The 20,444-nt window shown below is 50.1% G+C and overlaps 2 protein-coding genes and 1 long non-coding RNA gene across 6 annotated transcripts in view; 1 reads left to right on the top strand and 2 right to left on the bottom strand.

The window, feature by feature from the left end:
• STX3 (syntaxin 3) overlaps positions 1-7,704 on the bottom strand; it is a 39,811-nt gene extending 32,107 nt beyond the window's left edge. For 3 of the 4 annotated variants that reach the window (XM_057317618.1, XM_026490486.4, XM_026490487.4), the window contains exon 1: positions 7,449-7,667. In XM_057317618.1, the coding sequence (XP_057173601.1) occupies positions 7,449-7,478 (30 nt within the window). In that variant the 5' untranslated portion in view covers positions 7,479-7,667. Of the gene's footprint in view, positions 1-7,448 lie in introns of all 4 variants that reach the window. The other variant, XM_044380792.3, reaches the window with a different exon arrangement.
• A 36-nt stretch (positions 7,705-7,740) lies between these two features.
• On the top strand, positions 7,741-15,160 carry LOC113248899 (uncharacterized). The gene is made up of 4 exons (XR_003313649.4): positions 7,741-8,402; positions 8,690-8,883; positions 11,026-11,162; positions 13,385-15,160. It is a non-coding gene; the product is annotated as an uncharacterized LOC113248899 (long non-coding RNA).
• Positions 15,161-16,467: 1,307 nt separating this feature from the next.
• LOC113248898 (olfactory receptor 10V1-like) lies at positions 16,468-18,416 on the bottom strand. The gene has a single exon (XM_026490503.4). It carries the CDS (start codon positions 18,397-18,399, stop codon positions 17,461-17,463), a length of 939 nt encoding a protein of 312 aa, XP_026346288.2. The 5' UTR covers positions 18,400-18,416; the 3' UTR covers positions 16,468-17,460.
• Positions 18,417-20,444: the final 2,028 nt, after the last annotated feature.

The following is a 20,444-nucleotide window of genomic DNA, read 5'->3' as shown; positions in this document are numbered from 1 at the left end:
AACTCAGCACCCCATGTTCTCCAGGACCTCACTGGCTCTGATGGGAGGCACACGGATCATTACAACACCACATGGTGAGGACAGCACTTAAGGAATCACACACCCAGGAGAAGATGGGGTGCCCAACCTCGCCTGAATCCAAGGGAGAGTCCCTCCTGGGGAGGACAGAAGCCTATTACAGAATGTGTGCAAAGGTGACCCCTTGGGGAAATGTTGAAAGATGAGCGGATTTACCCAAAGGATAGCTGCAGGAAGGCCACCAGAGTGAGAAGACCACCCCTTTTCCTGCGTTCCCTCACATCCTGGAAGAGTATCTTCTGCTTCCCCCTGGAGAGTTCAGGTCCCCTTCCAGCTCTTCCTCCCCTACTCCAGCCTGTCTTCACTCTTTTCTAACTTCCTCTTCCTCTGCACCCCGCCCCTCAACACCCCACAGCATCCCATTCTCAAGGATGCAGAATGAACTAATAACATCTTCCTCTCTACTCATCCCCAGCCTTCTGCTCAACACTTCCTTTCAGTCCCTGTCCCACAAGCCCCCTTCCCATCATGATCCTTCGAGAACACTCCACTATTCGCTACATGAGGTACCATCTATCGAGCGCTCCCCGCAGGCTGAGGATTCTTCCAAGACATGCATTTTACATTTACCATTTAATCTCTACAACAATCTTCTGGGGACCCTCCCCATCTAGCTGAGAAAATGAAAGCATAACGATGCCAAGCAACCTGCCCAAGATGGCGCAGATGACGAGTGCCTGAGCTAGGAGAGCCCTTGCTCTTGACCACCATGGAGCAGCACCTCCAACGGCCACCGCGCCCCAGCGCTGGCATAAAGCACTGGCCTCCAGAAACACACTTCCAAAGCATGAAAACACACAAGCCATACTGACCAGGCCGTGGAAAACAAGGAATGACGGAGAAGCCACTGCAGGCCCCGGAAGGCGAAGGAAGCAGGCCACCTAACTGCCTTGTGGTGTCCTGGACTGGATCCCAGATCAGAGAAAGGGACATTCAAGGGAAAATGAGCAGAATTCAAATAAAGTCTGGAGCTCAGTGAGGGTTTTGGCAAACATACCATCATAATGGAAGGTGTCATCAAGGGAGGAAACCAGGTGCAGGTAGACAGGGACTCTCTGTACTGTCTTTGTAATTTTTCTGTAAATCTAAAATTAGTCTATTTTTTAAAAAAGCAAGCCCGATGCCACACTAAGTTGCCCTAACCCCGTCAGCTAAGCATCCCCAGAGAGCAGCTGCTCCCCTCATCTCCTTTAGGGTGAACTGTACTCGCAGTGCCCGCAGGGGAACGCTGCCATGGAAGCGGCCCATTGCATGAAGACAGGCCGACCTGACCATGGAGACTGGGGACACTGGTGACAGGAGGAAGCTGCAGAGGCCTGAGACCCAAGTGGCTGCAGGTACAGCCCCTCAGGGACCCCAGAATCCAAGTCAGCTCATTTGCAGACTGTCCCCATTCATTCACTGGACAACGTGGCCTGCTGCCTTCCCTGCTATGAGCTGGACGGTACGAATACAGGGGGAACGAGGCCTGGGTGGTCTGTGCTCCCCCAGAGAGCACATGTGCCAGGCAGCTTCTGACCCAGCACTAGGTCCCTGCTGTTCCCCACCAACAAGAATAAAGAGTTCGAGGAACGGGAAATGCTGCCCGCTCAGGGTCTGGAGGCTGCCCTGTGGTGACACTGGAACGGAGCATTGAGAGACGTCTAAGTCTTTGCCAGGGGAGAAATGCAGTGAGCTAGATTCTCACCGCGGCATCCACATCTTCTCCCTCATTGTCCTTCTGAACGGGGCCACGCTCCATGATAAACCGGGCTGAGGGTTTTAGGAACAGCTTGGAGCCTTGGAACTCATCCATCTTTGTCCTTGAGGATGGAACCAGTGACCTCTGGCTTCATTAGCAAAGTCATGGCTCCCTGGGTAAATGCTGCCCTTCACCAACCCACAGGGAATGCAGAGGGAAGCCGAAGCCGTAACGATGAGTAAGGGACGTGTGAGGGCCAAGCTGTGGATTCGTCGATACACAGATGTTTGCTAGATAAGCACCATGCAGAGTGCTGGGCGCTGGGGCCCCACAGGAACCCCCTCTCTGCCACTGCGTCAAGGGGCATGCAGTGCGGGGTAATTGGGGAGATGATCAAATACGGTGCAGGGAGATCTAAAAAAGCCAGACAGACATGTTCAATTCTTGATCCCAATACTTCCCAGCTGGGAATGTCAATCAAATCTGTGCCTCAATCTCCTTACCTGTGAAATGGGAATATTATAAAACACCACCTTGCCTTGCAGGGTTGAAAGGGTTAGAGACAACATCTGTAAGGCACCTAACACCGTCCTATCAGATAGTAAGTAAATGCTCAATAAATGATCATTTTTACAGCAGCTGATGATATGGTGACAACAGGGAAGAGAATTATCAATTTCTAAGATTTTAAGTAATCTCTACACCCAACGTGGGGCTCAAACTCACAATCCTGAGATCAAGAGTCGTCTGCTCTAGAGTCCCAGCCAGCCAGGCGCCCCCAGAATAACCAATCTTAAAGGCAATAGGACCTAGGAGACTAAGAGTCCAACTCATGAAAAAACAAATGAAGGTGGTTTGGAGCCTACTCCATGGTGACTCCGTGGTGACAAAAACCCCGCTGACCCAATAGGAGAAAGGCATTTGCTACAAAGCAATATGGCCCATCCGGGCAGCTGGAACGGAGGGAGAATATCTGGGCTGCAGTTAGGGAGGCTATGTGTAAAGGATGTGTTTTGGAAGATAGGTAGGAATTTTGACAGCAGGGGAAGGGAGAGAGCAGGACACAAACAAGCATTTCTCCCCCAGCTTCTGCCAGGCCCCGGCCTCCCCCCCACTCCCAGGAACAAAAATAAATCTAATCCCCTTCTCTCATCCAAGCGTTTTCTCTGCCTCTAGCTGATGAGTCTGTAATCCCTACTCAATCCCCCGTCACTCATCTCAGCTGGGCCTCCTGTCTGCGCCAGCTAAACCGCTCTCCCATGGGGTGAATCCTCCCAGGAAGAAATCACTGACCAGTAAGAAATCTCATCACTAAAGGGCAGAATCTCAATGAAAAGGTTCTTAAGTTGAACCTCAATGAAGAGATTCTCAAGTTGAATGTCAGCAAAGAGATTCTCAAGTCGGGATGTTAAGATTTGGTTATGAGCCAAAGCACCTAGCACACAGTGGGATTATATATTTATATTTATTTATATTTTATTAATATTTATATATTTACTGAACGAAGTGAGCTTTAAAGGGGAAGTACAGGCCCATGTTTCTGAGGGGGTTACCCTCGAACCCTTATCATCGGGACCTCTGGTCCCACAGAGACCCCAGAACGTCAAAGGCAGCAGGAGGCCAAGGAGCCCTTGGGGATGCAGCAAGACACAAGACAGAACAGAAAGAATAAAGAGTCCGTCCGACCTTTAGAGCCCCACGTGGTTGATATCATTAGTGTGTCCCCATTGGCATCGGCTTTGGAGGGCACCGTGTACCCCAAGTTATTTCTAGTTCTCCACAGATCAACTCCAGGGGGTCCAAAGTCCTTGACCTCTATTCCCTACATGACTGGCTTCTCTGCTATCATTACCTACCTTTGATTTGGGTTTTTTTTTTTCATACATGACCACTGACTCTTTAAGACACGGACTTCACGTCATAATTCTGCCTAACATGATGTCCAGCAGCAAGAGGTCAAAAAGGATGGGGATGGGCATTCCCAGCACACAGAAGTCCCAAAGCACTGATCGTGGTGAAGGAGTGAAGCACTCACCGATGGGAGAGTGGCTGAGAAAATCCCGGATCCTCGCCTCTCGGGAGACTCTACTTGCCTTGAAGAGATGGGACTTGGTCTTAACAAGACCTGAGCTCAGGCATCCCTTCGGGGAAGCACGCCCCACTCTCTAGTGCCTTTTCCCCGGAGGCCAGTCAAGAGGATCTTCCCACGGTAGCTTCCACCACAAGGATGGTATCATAAAAATTGTCTGCTTCTTCTCGTCTCCCTCTCTGTGAACTTCCTAAGAATGTCCAGGAATAGGTGGTAATCACCAGTATAGCCCAGTACCTACCACCAGTGCTTGGGCCATGGTAGGTGCTCGGTAAACGTTTGCTGAATGAAAAGAGAGCTGGGACGAGAATTGCATGGACTCCGTGGACCCAAAATTCAGCTTGTGAGAAATCAGCAAGAACCGCCTCGTGAGACTGGCTGGGGTAGGCACTGCCCATTACCGGCAAGCTTGTCCTACTCTCTGGAGAAGCAGGCTGCTGACTAAGCGTACCAGGAAGAGCAGGGCAAGAGATGAGCCAGGTCTTGGGACCCTGGCCTCTGGAAGGTATGCCCCCTCAGTGTGGACGCTGCTCCCAGCAGGTCAAGTTGGGGAACTCACATGCCCTACGGCGGGTGATTATCTCGGATTATCTCATTCAACTTCCGCAACGGCCCTATGGGGAAGATCCGATGACCCACTTTACAGGTGCAACTGAGACTTCGGTCCTAGAAATTCCAAAGCCTCACAGTCCCCAGCATCAGGGCCTGAAATCTTTTTATTTGCCCCCCCCCCCAATCCTCAAAGAGCTGCTCAAATTTCTACAACGCTCCACATCCCACAGGCTTCCTGCCTCACCCCCAGGCTTGAGGGTTCAAAACCTCTCTGGCCAGTCCAGTCCGTCCTTGGGCAGCTCTGACTACTGAAAGTGCTTCTGGGTTTTTTGTTTTTTTGGTTTTTTTAAAGATTTTATTTATTTATTTATTTGACAGAGAGAGACAGCCAGTGAGAGAGGGAACACAAGCAGGGGGAGTGGGAGAGGAAGAAGCAGGCTCCTAGTGGCAAGCCTGATGTGGGGCTCGATCCCAGAACGCCAGGATCACGCCCTGAGCCGAAGGCAGACGCTTAATGACTGTGCTACCCAGGAGCCCCCAAAAGTGCTTTTGTGCAGAGAGTCCTTATTCTACCCTTCAACTTCAATCTTCTCCTTTCAACTACAAGGAGGAAAGCTAATCTCCTGCACATGACAGCCCTCTAACTATCTGGAGGCAGTTATCACCTCGCCTCCCCCAAAGCTTTAGAAAGATGCCACAGAGGAGATTGCAAAGGATTGCTGAATGTGAAACTGGTTTCATGCAGGGTAACGAACGTCCTTCATCGATGAAAGGAATCAGAGAGGGTTATCTTGTGGCAGTGAAGGCATCTCTCACCTGCAGAGGTATAGGGATGGGATGTGGCCTGGAAACCAAAATCCACGCAAACTTGAACAACAGCCTTCACAGAAAACGTGAACATTTGCCATGAGGGGCTTCTGAGATGAGCAAAAGTTCTCGTTTGACAAAAGAGGAACAGAGAAGCAGAGAGATAAAGGATACAAAGAAACACAGCTATTCAGCTAGCGGCCAGGCGAGACTAGCTTTGAACCTGCAGACTGGTCCTCTTTGCACGGTTCCACCAGCCATCTCCCTGCTACAAGACACTAAGGTTGCATCCGCGAGTTCAGAACAGTACCCCATCACTGCACAGCCTCCAGGCTGACTTTGACCTTCCCCGGAAGTAAAGCTCCATTTGACAGAGGGTAACAATGAGGCTCAGGGGAACAAAGGGCCTTGGCTTTCCTGGCAAGGGAACTCAGAACTCAAAGTTCTTTGCTATTTGTTGACAGTGGGCTTGGAAGGGGCTGTGGGCTATCCTCCCCTGGAAATGGGTTTCCTAACACAGGGAAGGGAGTCGCCTCTGCCTGCGGTTCGGTTCTGCACTGTTTTAGGACTGGGTGTGCTGGCTGATAGAGGAAAAGCTTCAAACCCACGCTCCTCCTTCCTTACTGCCTCCCCAAACAGCATGCCTCAGGAAGAGTCCGGTGGAGAGCTCCAGGAGCCTGGTTCCTCCCCGGGTTGCACCCTGCCCAGCTCCAGGACACCCCTCCTACCCAAGCTGAGCTCTACTTGCCTCTTGTATAAAAATAGGGGCAATAAAATCTGCCCTGTCAGTGACCAGGATGTTATGAGGCTCAGATGACAAAGAGCGAGGCGAAGGCAGGGAGGCTCTCTCCTGCTCTCTGCAGCTGTGCCTTTTGCTTCTCTCGTCCCCATCACCCTCACCTCTTCTGCAGCCCAAGGAGCCAGAGCAGGCAGAACGGACAAGAGGGGCATGAAGGTCTCACCAGAGACAAGGGAGGAGAAAGGAAAACCAGTGCAATGCCATCCCAGCCATACCTCACGCTTGTATGAGGCCCGCATTTTTCCAAAGAGTTTTGACAGCTATCGGCATAATATTTACCATCTATTAATCCTACCCATGCTCTGCACCTTACAAGAAGGGCTCTGCATGCTCTCTCGCTTTCAGTCCTCACAACCACACACCTTACAGATGACAAAACTAGGCTCAGAGTAAGCAGTGTAGCCAGGAGGCAAGCCCAGTTCTACCCATTCCTGTGCTCCCCAAACTTGAATGTGGTCTTGCATCACCTGGGGAGATTCGTGAGTAATCAGACTGATTTTGTAGGTCCAGGCGGGGGCCTAGGCTTCGGTCTCCTAATAAGCTCCCAGGTAGAGGGACTGCTTCCTAGATATCAAAGGCTAGATTTAAAATTCCATCAAGACAGAGCCTGGGTCACCCAGTCCCCAGGGCTTAGCACAGGACCTGCCCCATAGAATGTACTCAGTAATTATTTGTTGAATGAGTCAATGACTCAAAAACCCACGCTTTAACAATTCTCTGTATCAAGTCCCATTATGTCATTTGATATCATAACAAATCTGTAAGGTATGATCAACCTCACTGGACAGATAAGGAAACAGACGCTCAGAAGAGTAAGTAGCCCGAGGTTTTAAGCTTTTGTGCAGTAGGACAGGAGGCGGTCTTCCTTCGGATCTTTTGCCCAGCTGTCCCGAGGATGAGGGAGAAATTAATAATTATAGACCTCGGAATGGCGGGGAGCGGGGCCCATCCTGGCACATGACCAGCTCACAGCTCAGGAGGTCACCCAGGAACTCTGAGCTGTTCCTGGGGGAGGGGCAGCCCGACTCGACGCCCCTCAAAGGGAGACAAGGAGGGTAGGAGGAGGCTGATCCTGGGCATAGTGCCAGGCAGCAGCAGGCAGGTGGAAGTGACCTCTGACCTCACAGAGAACCCCCGCTGGGCTCAGGCAGCCCCCACCCGCGGACCCCAGCTCTGGAGTGACACTGGCCGGCTTGGGGGGAGGGGCGGGGGGGGGGGGAGACACAGGCATCCACGGAAATCGCAGCCCAGGGATGAACCACCGGCACATGACCCCGAAGAGGAGGGGGGGTGCGGAAGGGGCGCGGATGCTGCTGGAGTTCGGGGAGCTCAGGCCTCGCGCGGGGACCCCCTCTAGCCTCGATGTGGGGAGCAAAGGGAAGGCCCTCTCCCTCGCAGCTGCGGCCCCCGACCCGCCAGCTCCCGGGTGCGGCGGGACTCACGGCCTTCAGCTGCTCCAGCCGGTCCTTCATCCTGCTGCCCAGGCGCCCGGAGGCAGGTGAGCGCGTCCCAGGTGAGCGCGTCCCAGGTGAGCGGCCGGAAGTGGCGGCCGGCCGGGCCGGGGCGAGGGAGCTGGAGCCGCAGGCCGAGGCGGGCGGCGGCCGCGGGCTAGGAGGAGCGTCCGAGGCCACGGGAGGCTCCGCCGCGCCGCCCCCTCCGGCCCCGCCGGCGCCAAGCGCTCCAAATCCGGCTCCCGGGCCGGCGCCGGCGCGCAGCGCAGATCCGCCCGGCGGGCCCGCCCCTCACCTGGGCCGCGCCCCGCGCTCCTCCTTAAAGGGCCCGAGCCGGTCACCGCCCCCACAGCTCCCGCTACCAGCGCTGCCGGCCCCTCGGGGGGCGGGGAAGTCCGGGGGAGGGCCGGGCCCGCGGGCCCGAAGGAGGACCCCCGCTTTCCGCCCGACCGCCGTTCGCCGGCTGCATCGGGCTGTGCCGGGTCCAGCCCCACACCGTCCCGCGAACGGAGAACTCTGGCGATGCGCTTTGCGCGTAGCAGGTGGGAGGGAGAGCCAGGCGTGCTGCCGGGAAGAAGAGCGCTCCGAGTGACGGAGTTGGCCGTCCGGGGGCGTGTTCCTAGAGGAAATACTGGGAATGCGACGGGACGGGGCAGGTGCGGGCGAAGAATTTGGGTTTGACACTGTTGGCCATCGGGACTCCTCCGAGAAATGGAAGCAGTCCAGTGTTGGGAGTCAGCACCTGCTCCTAAGAATGTGTACAACTTTGGGGAAGTCGCCGTTTCTCCGGGGGACTCCGTTTCTGCGTGCGTTAGAGTAAATACCCACCCCGGTGTCCCGTGAGGCCCGGGTGACAAGGGAAGAATGACTTCGCACCGCATAGCGCAGGGTGGGAAGATGGAGACGTGGATTTGGAAACCTGATGCCCTCTCAGTTCTGCAAGGGGTAGGTTCCCAGGTGGGAGGTGTCCCAGAAGTGGCAAGGTGGGCGGGTTCTCCGCGCTGACCCCTCCCCCTACACCCCACCCCACCCTCTCTTCCCTCTTCCCCATTCGTCTTCCTCCTTGGCAACCAATGATCTATCCAGTGCGGGGCGGCTCTCAGGAAGTGGGACTGGCAGTCCGAAGACTGAATTCTCAAGTCCGGAAAAGAATGTGCTCTATGTATTCAGGTTAAAAGGCTGTAAATATTTTCGTAATTCTAACAGAACTTTGCCCTCTTTTGCGATCTTAGTGCTTGCTCCATGCTGACGTCATCGTTCCCATAAAGATACGGTCTGTAAGCAGTCGGGTGGATGAACTCTATGATTCTCAGCCCGGATCCTCCCTGTAGGCTACACTTCCTTCCACCCGGGGCGTTCCCTTGGTGGGTTCCCGACTTTGGGAAGAGCAGGCTTCTGCGCCCCCTGGTGGTCATAAGTGGAAAAGGTGAGTAAGTCAGAAACCGAATCCCACCTTCCCTTAAATTTTTATTAGCGGGGATGGATAGCTAGGTCCCGCGCCTTAGGAAAAGAGAGTCTCCTGAGGGAAACAGAGATGTGAACAACCCTTTACATTAAAGTCTAGAAAGGGCCGTAGGAGTCTGGAATAAGGATCGAGGATGGCCATCACCTTCTGCCTGAATGCTTGCAAAGATACGTTCAAGGCCTCCTCGTTAAAGCTAATTGTTTTTGAAAAGATACAATCGGGCGCCTGGGTGGCTCAGGGTCCTGGGATCGAGGCTCGCTGCTCGACGGGGAGTCTGCTTCTCCCTCTGCCTCTCCCCACCCCCCTCCCCCGCTTGTGCTCTCTCTCTCTCTCATTCACTCACTCTCTCAAATCAATAAAAATCTTTTTTAAAAAAAAGATAAAATCATGACTCTCAGACAACTATAAAATGAACACACATCAAAGATTTCATTTGACTCATTAATTAATGAGGGAACCATTAAGGTGTCAAAAAACTGTTTAGAGAAGGACCCAAAGAACACACACAGACAGGCAATCAGGAATGCAAAACTGGCTTCTGGGGGTGGGAGGAGATCAATGGCACCTGCATCAGAAAGATTTCATTTGCATCTCTATGGACAAGGATTATTTGTATTACCAGCAGTTTTCTACACTTTACAGAATTGTAAAGTAGTTACAAGACCATAGGAGGCACAGATCAATAATAAAAGCAAATAACCCAGAAAGGCCTAGCATGCCATCTGACACTTAGTAATCTTTTTAAATTTTTTTTCCATTTTCATTATTTCACAATTTTTCCAGACACCCTGAAGGAAGCATCTTTCCGGTTGAAGAGTTCCAACTATTGTTCGTTCGTTTTTTGTTGCTGTACAAAGCAGAAATTTCCCCCGCACCTTCCACCATTTCTTGCTCCTTGCCTTTATCCAAACATTTAAGAAATGTAATCTGTCCTTTCTGTGAAGGGAGCGTTGCTATGGGGCTGTAGAATGATTGCTGACACATAGCTGGGAGGCCTGGGTTCTAGGCAGAGTTTTTGCCACATGACAGCTGTCACTTCACGTCACACAACCTACTTTCTCATTTGCGACATAGGGGGCTGGTCGAAACTAGTGGTTCCCAACCTTTTCAAGATCAAGAACATCCTATTGTCTTTGTTTTCATTCATGGATCTCTTATTTCAAAAGATTCTGTATCCTCATCAAAATATAGTTACTGAGTAATCAGAAATTTGGATTCCTCGAACTCAGATGCAGAGACCAGATCGGTCATTGCCAGAGGGAGGGGTGCAGAATGGATGAAGGAGGCCAAAAGGTACAAACTGCCAGTTATAAGTCCTGGGGAGGTAATATACAGCATGGCGACTAGAGTTAACAAGAAGGTTTTGTGCATTTGAAAGTCACTAAGACAGTAGATCTTAAAAGCTCTTGAGACCCCTGGGTGGCTCAGTCTTTAAGCGTCTGCCTTTGCTCAGGTCATGATCCCAGGGTCCTGGGATCGAGCCCCACATCGAGCCCCACATCGGGCTCCTTGCTCACTGGGGAGCCTGCTTCTCCCTCTGCCTGCTGCACCCCCTGCTTGTGCTCTCTCTCACTCTCTCTCTCTGATAAATAAATAAAATCTCTAAAAGAAAAAAAAGTTCTCATCACAGGAAAAAAATTGTAACTATGTGAGGGGACAGATGTTAACTAAATTTATTTTGCACTAGATAGATAGATAGATAGATAGATAAATCATTATGCTGTACACCTTAAACTAACACCATGTCATATGTTAATTATATCTCAATAAAACTAGGAAACCAAAAAGACATTTGATTTCCTACGAGATGTTTCCATGAAGAAAAAATATAATAACCTCTTGGTTAGCCTATGGGACCATAACAGAAATGACTGTATGATTTCTCTTAAAACTTTTTAAATATTAAAAATACTGTAAAGAGCCCTCTTAAGTGCAGTCGGAGTCCAGGAACCCAGGAGAGGACGCTTCGGCAGACATCTTTTATTATGGCGTTCCATTTGAAGGCAGTTACAGACTTCAAGCCTTCTTTAAAATTCGTGTTAGGCATGAACCCTATTTTGTTTGTTTTCTATAAGCGTATTAATATTTGCTCCTCCCTGACAGGCAATTCCACCTGCTAGTTGTGTACAAGGAACTGGAAAAAGTCAAGTTAACTGGAATACAGGACCTGGGCAAGGGGAGTCCAGGGGCTGGTGAAGAAGACTCTGATATTGAGCCCAAGGGGACTCTAGGGTCTCCAGGTAGGTGGACAGGGACTTAAGGTTCCAGGCTCAGTAAGAGCCCCTTCTCTCTGATGTATTTTTGTTTTTCTGCCCCACAGTGGAACTTGGTTTCCCATCTACTCTGTCCTGGTGCAGCTGTTTCCCCATTAAACACAGTCCAGATCACGTGTGCATTTTGGCTATATATAATTCAGCCAACACTTAATTTCACTTTTACAAACAAACCAAAGAGAGGATCCTGGCATTTGGGAGCTCTCCTTCCTTCTCTCTCCTCCCTCTGAGCCTACTTCTTTTCCCGTTGGAGGAAAGGACTGAGTCTTACCCCATCTAGACCTCCAGAGCCTGCCGCAGAACAGGCGAGACCACTTTCTGGCTGTTGCACCTCGAGGTATGGTGTGAGTAGAAAGAGATAAGGGGAACTAGAGAATTTAAGGGGAAGGTCCTTTCTGTTCCCCAGAGCACCGTTTCCCCAGCACAGGAGGGATGGAGAATAAACACTGACCTGTGGTTTTCTCCCTCTTATCATTTGTACTGGTTAGATACTGCTGCATAACAAATTAGCCTTGAACCTAGCGGCTGGAAACAGCAAACCTTTATTATCCTCTGGCTTCTGTGATTCGGGAATCCCCGTGTAGCTGAGCTGGGTGCCTCTGTCTCACGATCTCACAGACTCCAGAGACGGTGTGTCGGCTGGGGCCACAGTCTCACTGATGGCTTCACTGGGGAGGGTCTGCTTCCAAGGTCACTCTGGTTGGCAGGGTTCAGTTCCTCAAGAGCTGTTGGCCAGAGGCTTCCCTCCGTTTCCTTGCCGTGTAGGCCTCTCCATAGGGCAGCGCACAACATGGCAGCTGGTTTCCATCAGAGCAGGAAGGTGAGAGAGAAAAAGAGAGAGATGGAAGCCAAGGTGTATTGGTAACCTCATCTCAGGTGTGGCATCACTTGTGCTGTATTCTGTTCACTAGAGGATACTCACTGGCTACAGCCCACACTCAAGGGGAAGAGGATTACTCAGGAGAAAGAAGGCCAGGAGCCATCTCTTAGCTGCCCAGTACACAGGTCAAATCCCAAATTAATGCCAGAGTTACGCTCTTCACCTTCTAGAGTTCTCTTCTCCCCCATATCCGTCCCGGACAACTCTGATACATTCTCCAGGCCTCAGAGTAAATGTTTCACCCTCTAGGAGTGACTTAAGTGTCCCCTAGACATGTCCCTGTGACACCCTGGACTTCATCAGAGCCCCTATCACACCACGAAATACCTGGTCTGCCTCACACACCTTCTGTAAACTCTGTGAGGACAGCAGCCTTGTCTCTTCTCTTCACCGACGTGGCCCCAGACCCAGGCATAGGGCCAAAAATCTACGAGGCACTCAGTTAATGTTCGCCAAATTTAATAAAGGAATCTTCCCCTAAGACAGCTCGATTACGTCTTTCCTCTGATTGAAACTCCTCAGTGGCTTCTCGTTACAAAGACGAGGGAGTCCATACTCTTAGAATGGCATTCAGGCCCTTGCCCCATCCGGCCCCAGCCCCACGTGCTGTCACTCCATGACACACACAGCCCCATCGTCAGCCTCACCAAACGCCCACCTCTTCTTGGAGCCAGATGTGCCCAGGATTTCCCACCTACCTCTGCCTGCTAGGCCCCTTTTCCATTTCATGTCTGGCAGATCCCTGCTCCTCCTTCAAGACCGAACCCTCTGGTTCACTCGGGCGGCCCCTAGGCCCTGCTGCCGGCCTGCCCCCAATAGAACGTGTTCAGACCTCTTTTTAAAGCCCACCCTGTGTTGTCTTGTACCTAGCTGCTTACCCGCCTGTCTCCCTGGCTAGACCCTGAACAGCTTAAGAGCAACAAACCAATATATTCACCTTCCAGGGCTATTATGAAGTAAGTAGAATGCAAATATTTGGAGAATAAACCAAGGAATGGTTAGCTACTAACACACACACTCTCACTCTCTCTTTCTCTCTCTCCCTCTCTCCCTGGGAATCCTCCTTGAGGAAGAAAGACAACCCTTCCTGGATCTTACCTCTTAAAACTAAATGCAATTGCACCTCCATGTGTTTTGGAGAATGAGCTCTGTGTCATTGAATTCAGTTTAAAATAACAGGTTTTATTTACAAAGGTATCTTTTTTTTTTAAGTAGGAGCCCAACATGGGGCTTGAACTCATGACCCTAGAAATAAACCCATATACCAGTGGTCAGCTGATTTTTTTGTTTTGTTTTTGTTTTTTTGCAGTAGGCTCCAGGCCCAATGTGGAGCCCATTGCAGACCTTGAACTCACAACCCTGAGACCGAGACCTGAGCTGAGATCAAGCGGGATGCTTAACTCACTGAACCACTCAGGCACGTCTTACAAAGAAGTCTTAGATCATGTTCAGATGTTCTCCTAGCATGAACCTCCAGATGCCATACACCTGTGCCTTTGGCTTGACAATTAAATAACCTGAACCTTATACATTTCTTTTTATGTTTATATAAACTCCTCAATCCCTGGGGCCTTAGAAGAAGCCTCACTCAGAGGAGCCTGTGGTTACTAGAGCTGCAGAAGACATGTTTGTTTCTTCCAACATCTTTGAAACACCTGCCAAGAGGAACAGATAAACACAGCATAGGGACAGGCAAGGGAGTCACTATGGCCTTAAATGTTTATAACAGAAAATAAGCTGTCTCGTATATTTCTCCATGTAGATATTATTTTTTTAAGCAGGTTCCATGCCCACTGTGGGTCTTGAACTCACAACCCCGAGATCGAGAGCTGCATGCTTCACCGACTGAGCCAACACAGGCACCCCTCCATTTGGATATTAAACTAACCATGCTGAATCTTTTATAGTACTTTTACAGTTTTTCTGTGCCCCCCCCCCAAGATGTCACAATGATTTGAGGAAATAAGTAGATATTATTGCCCCTGTTTTATTATGAAATTAAGTACAGAAAAATGGAGGGATCTCCCCAAGTTCCCATAGTATGGTGATAGCTTGCTGGGAGAGGTAGTAGTTTTGCTCTCCGGCCTTTGAAACCACACCATCCACACCAGATCCCACGTTCTGCCAGTCCTGGCATGTGACCTTGAACATGTTGCTTATATTCCCTGTATCTGAGTTTCCTTATCTGTAAGCAGAGATAACAATAGCATCTGCCCCTTGGGTTTTCGTGACGATAAATGGGCAATCACTAATTCCCTTATGTAATCCCTTGCGAAGAAGCCTACTAACCCATGATAACGACACTGTTTTTCTCCAGGAGCAGGGGGCATTGAAAAGTGCCTGGACTATTTCAGTCACTAGTGAAACCCTCCTCTTGGTAGCCAGTCAGCCTCGACAGTTTCAACAGGGTGAGTTTAGTGGTGATAGAGTTCAGTGGTGATAGGGTTCAGAAAATGTAAGAGAAATGCATCCTTCAGTCTGGAGTCTGCGCATTTGCAGTGAACCTGTAGGAGACCACTGGATGGGGTTTGATCAGCACCATATTATTCACACTTGTTTGACCATAGAAAGTTCATTTCTCCCAAACACCAAGTACTCAACGAGACTCGCGTCGTGCAGATAACACTGACCTAGTGGAATATTGCAGTGGACTACGGGAGGGGCAGCAAGTGTCCATAAGTGAACCAAAGAAGATCCTTTGGGGTTCTTGTCTTTCTCTTTTCTTTTTCTTTTTAAGATTTATTTATTCATTTGACACACACAGAGAGAAAGGGGGAGACAGAGCACAAGCATGGGGAGCAGAGGCAGAGGGAGAAGCAGCTGAGCAGGGAGCCCGATGTGGGGCTCCGTGCCGGGACCCTGGGATCATGAGCCCAGCTGAAGGCAGACGCTTAGCCAAGTGAGCCACCTAGGCACCCCCGTTCTTGTCTTTCAGAGGAAGACAGGAACATTTCAGTTCCATGTACTACAAATCCTAGTCATTGTTTCTGCCTCCTAAGCCCGTGATACATTTTCAGAAGAAAAAAGAAAAGAAACAAATGTAGCAGACATGTTATACTTTTCCACATAAGGAAACAGAGGCACAAAGAGCTCATTCTTCTTACAATTCCCCCCTCAGAAATGCCCTTCCTGGGGCACCTGGGTGGCACAGCGGTTAAGCGTCTGCCTTCGGCTCAGGGCGTGATCCCGGCGTTATGGGATCGAGCCCCACATCAGTCTCTTCTGCTGTGAGCCTGCTTCTTCCTCTCCCACTCCCCCTGCTTATGTTCCCTCTCTCGCTGGCTGTCTCTCTCTGTCAAATAAATAAATAAATAAATAAATAAATAAATAAATAAAATTTTAAAAAAAGAAAAGAAATGCCCTTCCTGGGCACCTGGGTGTCTCAGTCGGTTAAGGGGTTAAGGGTCATGAGGTCGAGACCCGGGTCAGGCTCAGCCGAGTCAGCTTGTCCCTGCCCTTGACCACCGCCTCCCCCCCCACCGCAGTGCACACTCTCTCTCAAATAAATAAATAAAATCTTAAAAAAGAAAGAAAGAAAGAAAGAAAGAAAGAAAGAAAGAAAGAAAGAAAGAAAGAAAGAAAGAAAGAAATGCCCTTCCTGCTCGTCTTTGCACACAGAGACCTGGATGCTTCCACGGTGCAGCTCAAACGCCCCTCCCCCATCACACTTGCCCTGATTCCTCTAGAAGCTCACAGCATTGTATCAGTTGCCCGTGGGCTATCCTGGTTTGTGTCCTTAAACACTGCGAGACTTCACTTCCTTCCAGCCTGGAGCTGCCTCATACTTCCCTTTCCACTTCCTGCTCCCCCTACCGCAGGTGAGTACCTAGTACATAGCAGAGGTCAATAAAGAGTTGTTTACTGTCTTCTTAAATGTTGCTGAATGAATAAATCACTCATAATTTTTTTATTTTTATTTGTTTTAAGTAGGCTCCGCACCCAATGTGGGGCTCGCCCTCACAACCCTGAGGTCAGGTGGTGCACACTCCACTGACTGAGCCAGTCCAGCACCCCAATAAATCACTCACTAATCAACGGGCAGAGGAATAAACGAGCTTCCCCCACCCTACGAAAGACAGCAAACTTTGTTCTGATGTTCTGATGCCATGACCCTGGGACAGGGACCGTCCCCAAACAATTACCCTCCCGCTCACAGCACATGTGAGTCCTTTCCCCTCATGGTGTCCAGCCAGTGTTTATCTCCACAGAACTAGCTTTCCTCAACTGGAATCCAGATTTGAACCCACATTACCCCTCTCCTACCCAGAGAGGCTCAATTAAAAAACAATCCGTATTACGTACATGTCATGTCTGTCCATCTGGGCTGCCCTTACAAAGTACCATAGACTGGGCGGATTTGTAAACAACAGAAATTTATTTCTCACCCTTCTGGAGGCTGGAAGTCAGAGGTCGGGGTTGGGTGAGGAACCTCTTCCAGGTCACAGGCTTCTTGTAGCCTCACATGGTAGAAGGGGCCAGGGAGCTCTGTGGGGTGCCTTCTATGAAGGCACTAACCCCGTTCTTGAGGGCTCCATCCTCGTGACCTAATTCCCTCCCAAAGCCCCACCTCCTGATACCGTCCTGTTGGGGATTAGGATTTCAACAGATGAACCTGGGGGGGGGCACGAATATTCAGATCTTAGCAGCTAGGGACAGAGAGAAATGCAAGACTTGTGAGTGTGTGTGTGTGTGTGTGTGTGTGTGTGTGTGTGGGCGTGTGTCTCTGAGACAGAAAGGACACAATGGGGAGGAGACCCAATGGGCACAGGGAGAGTGAGTGAGATGCAGACTCACAACTAATCCAGAGTCAGACATTGTGATGGAGACAGATTAGCTCCGGGTATGAAGGTAAGAAAAAAGAACCACAACTCCAGTGCTTTGCCCATCACCTTTCCCAGGAAGAAGAGTGTAGGATGAAAGAGAATTTGAAAGGGTCTAAGCTCAGCATTTGCACCCCAGGAATCAGCAGAGAGTGGTTGCGATGGTCCCAATTCGATGTGCATTTTTTTCTTGGCTCTGCCCATGTGCTGACATGTGAGCCTGCTAAGAGCTTGGGAACTGGACACGGACTCTACATGTGATGATGAGGATAAGCAAGGACCACATTCACTGCCGCATCTCCCTTTAAAATCACGAAGTATTTTCACTTTGGGCCCTCAAAACTACCCCAGATTGAAGTCGGGTGGGCATTTTCATCCCCATTTTAAAGATGAAGAATCCGAGGCTGAGAAAAGAAAAATGACTTTCAAAAATAATATAACCAGGAAGAAGTAACAGTGTAAATCCCATGGCCTCTTAGCTCCCACCTCCTCATTTTTCAGGAAGCACGCCCCTTTGTTTCTCCCCAGCGGGGTCGGAGAGGAACATCCAGAGTGTTCGCTGTGTTTAGGAAAACAGGAACCTGATCGCTGTTCTCCTCAAAGCATCCTTAAGCTCTCTGTTTCTCATGCTGTAGACCAAGGGGTTCAGCACAGGGGTGATGAAGGTGTAAACCGCAGACACTCCCTGGCCCCTGTCTGGAGAGTAGCTGGAGCTGGGGCACAGGTAGATGAGGCTCCCGCATCCGTACTGCAGCAAGACCACAGTCAGGTGCGAGGAGCAGGTGGAGAAGGCCTTGTGCCTCCCCTCCGCCGAGTGGATCTGCAGGATGGTGGCCCCGATGAAGACATAGGAGAGAGTGATAAGCAGGAAGGGGACGGTGAGGACAGTGATGCTGACCACAAACAGAGTGGCCTCATGGACCCAGGTGTCTGCACAGGCCAGTCTCATGACAGGGAGGACATCGCAATAGAATAGGCTGATTTCTTTGCTGCTGCAGAAGGGGAGTTGGAAGATGAGCACAGTCAGCGGCATGGCCAAGACGAACCCCAGCACGAGAGACCCCAGCGCCAGCTGGACGCACAACCCCCAGCTCATCACGAGGGTGTAACGCAAAAGGTGACAAATGGCCACAAACCTGTCATAGGCCATGACAGCTAGTAGAATGCAGTCGGAGCTGCCCAGGAAGATGAAGAAGAACATCTGGGTACCGCAGCCAGGCAAGGAGACCAGGGCTCTCTCGGGGGACAGCATGCTGGCCAGAGTCAGAGGGGCAATGGTGGAAGAGTAGCAGATCTCCAGGACCGCCAAGTTGGCCAAGAAAAAGTACATGGGGGTGTGCAGGGAACGGCTGATCCAGATGATGAGAGAGATGGAGACATTGCCGCCGATGCTGACCAGGTACAGGATCAGGAAGGCCACGAAAATCAGCACCTGCACCCCAGGGAGTTTGGAGAAGGGGCGGAAGTGGAAGTGAATCAGCCCGGTTTGATTTGCACTCTCCATGGGTTCGGTGCATTGGGCCTGTTGATGGCACCTTGCTGCCCCCTGAGGATAGATTAACGTCAGGACACAGAGCTCATGCTGGGTGAGCCATTCAACTTGCCCTTCCAAGAGCTCCTAACCCCAAACATCTTTAGCTCCAGGCTAACCTCCACACCTGGGGCGCCTGGTGGTGCACACAGTCGGTTATGCGTCTGACTCTTGATTTCAGCTCAGGTCCTGATCTCAGGGTCGTGGGATGGAGCCAGCATCAGACTCTGTGCCCAGCACGGGGTCTGCTTGAGATTCTCTCTCCCTCTCCCTCTGCCCCTCCCACTCGTGCTCTCTCTCTCTTTCTCAAATAAATAAATCTTTTAAATAAATAAATAAATAAATAAATTCTGCAGCTCGCTTCTAAATCAGTCTTTTTGTTGTACATTGCATCATATTAAGAAGTTAAGTCATGTGTAAGCGTACAATTCAGGGGTATTATATACACCCACAATGTTGTGTAACTATCACCTCTATCCATAACCAAAACTTTTTTATCATCCCCAATAAAGACTGCGTATCCACTAAACAATGACTCACCATATGTCCTCCTCCAAGCCTCTAGTTGCCTCCATCCTAATTTCTGTCTGTCTGAGTTTGCCTGCTCTAGGTACCTTCACACAAGTGGTATCATGCAATATTTGTCCTTCTGTGTCTGGTTTATTTCACTAAGCATAATGTTCTCAAGGTCCATCCATGTGGGAGCATATATCAAATTTCCTTTATGTTTTATGGCTGAGTAGTAGTCCGCTGTGTGTACATACCACATTTTGTGTATCCGTTCATCTGGTCATGGACACTTGGATTGTTTCCACCTTTTGTCTCTTGTAACTAATGCTGCCATGAATGTAGGTGTATAAGTATCTGTTTGCATCAGCACTGATATCTTCAGTCACAGAAAACCATACCCAGACCACAAATCTCTCTACTCCCTAATCCCTTGCCTAGTTCTCAAGAGCATAGCCTCTGGGATTGGACCATCTAGGTTCTTTTTTTCTTTATTTTTTTAAAGATTTTTATTTATTTATTTATTTGACAGAGAGAGACAACCAGTGAGAGAGGGAACACAAGCAGGGGGAGTAGGAGAGGGAGAAGCAGGCTCCCAGCGGGGCGGGGAGTCCGATGTGGGGCTCCATTCCAGGACCCTGGAATCATGACCCGAGTCGAAGGCAGACGCTTAACGACTGAGCCACCCAGGTGCCCCTGGACCATCTAGGTTCTAATCCCTGATGTGCCATTGACCAAGAGTATGACCCAGAGCAACTCATTGAAGCTTTCTGCTTCAATTTCTCTATCTATAAAAATAACAATAGGACAAAACTCTTAAGACTGTTGTGAGGAGTAAATGTGTCTGGCCCCTAGTAAACTCTCCATGACTGTTAGCAATAATCATTAATATTTCTCTTCTTCCACCTCTTCAAGACCACCTTGATGCTTCCAGTTCCCCCAGATAAGCCTCCTTTGGGCTTTACTCCCGTCGCCAACAACCAAGACCTATGGTTCATTTCTTCTATTAGTCTTTTGCCAATATTGCCACTACCCTTGGCTCCTTGACCTTTTGTCAACCCTGCTACCTTCTCGAATATCCAATATACCTATTCCAGGCTGAGCAGGACTAAAGATTACAAAATCCTGCTGAAGGGGGCCACAACAAAGGAGCACTACCAATCCCAGCACTGACCGCAGTCCTCTAAAGAGCTCCTCCTTCTGGTCCCCACCAAGACTAGTGCAAATTTCCCTGGTCTCTTCAAGTCTTCCCTTCTGCTACCTCCTTCCTCACTAACAGTAGCTGACCCAGCCTCCAACCGCACAGAAAGAAATAACAAAAGCTACTTGGAGGCTGTTCATCACCATCCTCATAGCGCTGGACCTACAACATAGGACCTATAACATATCCATAACACAGTCCTGCAATCTTACATCACCCTCCAATGCCTCCCTATCTCCTCCCCATTATGACCATTCCCTACTCCTTCTTTAGCACAGGCAATCCAGTTTCCATCTTACTCCTTGAAACC

The sequence above is a fragment of the Ursus arctos genome, unplaced genomic scaffold, assembly GCF_023065955.2.
Source record: "Ursus arctos isolate Adak ecotype North America unplaced genomic scaffold, UrsArc2.0 scaffold_23, whole genome shotgun sequence".
Lineage (NCBI taxonomy): Eukaryota > Metazoa > Chordata > Mammalia > Carnivora > Ursidae > Ursus > Ursus arctos.
Note: the sequence above shows the minus strand (reverse complement) of the source record. Positions and strands in the feature narration are given on the sequence as shown.

What these genes read in the sequence shown, in the direction of transcription:
- LOC113248898 (XM_026490503.4), bottom strand. Translation starts at nt 18,399, where the DNA reads ATGGAGAGTGCAAATCAAACCGGGCTGATTCACTTCCACTTCCGCCCC.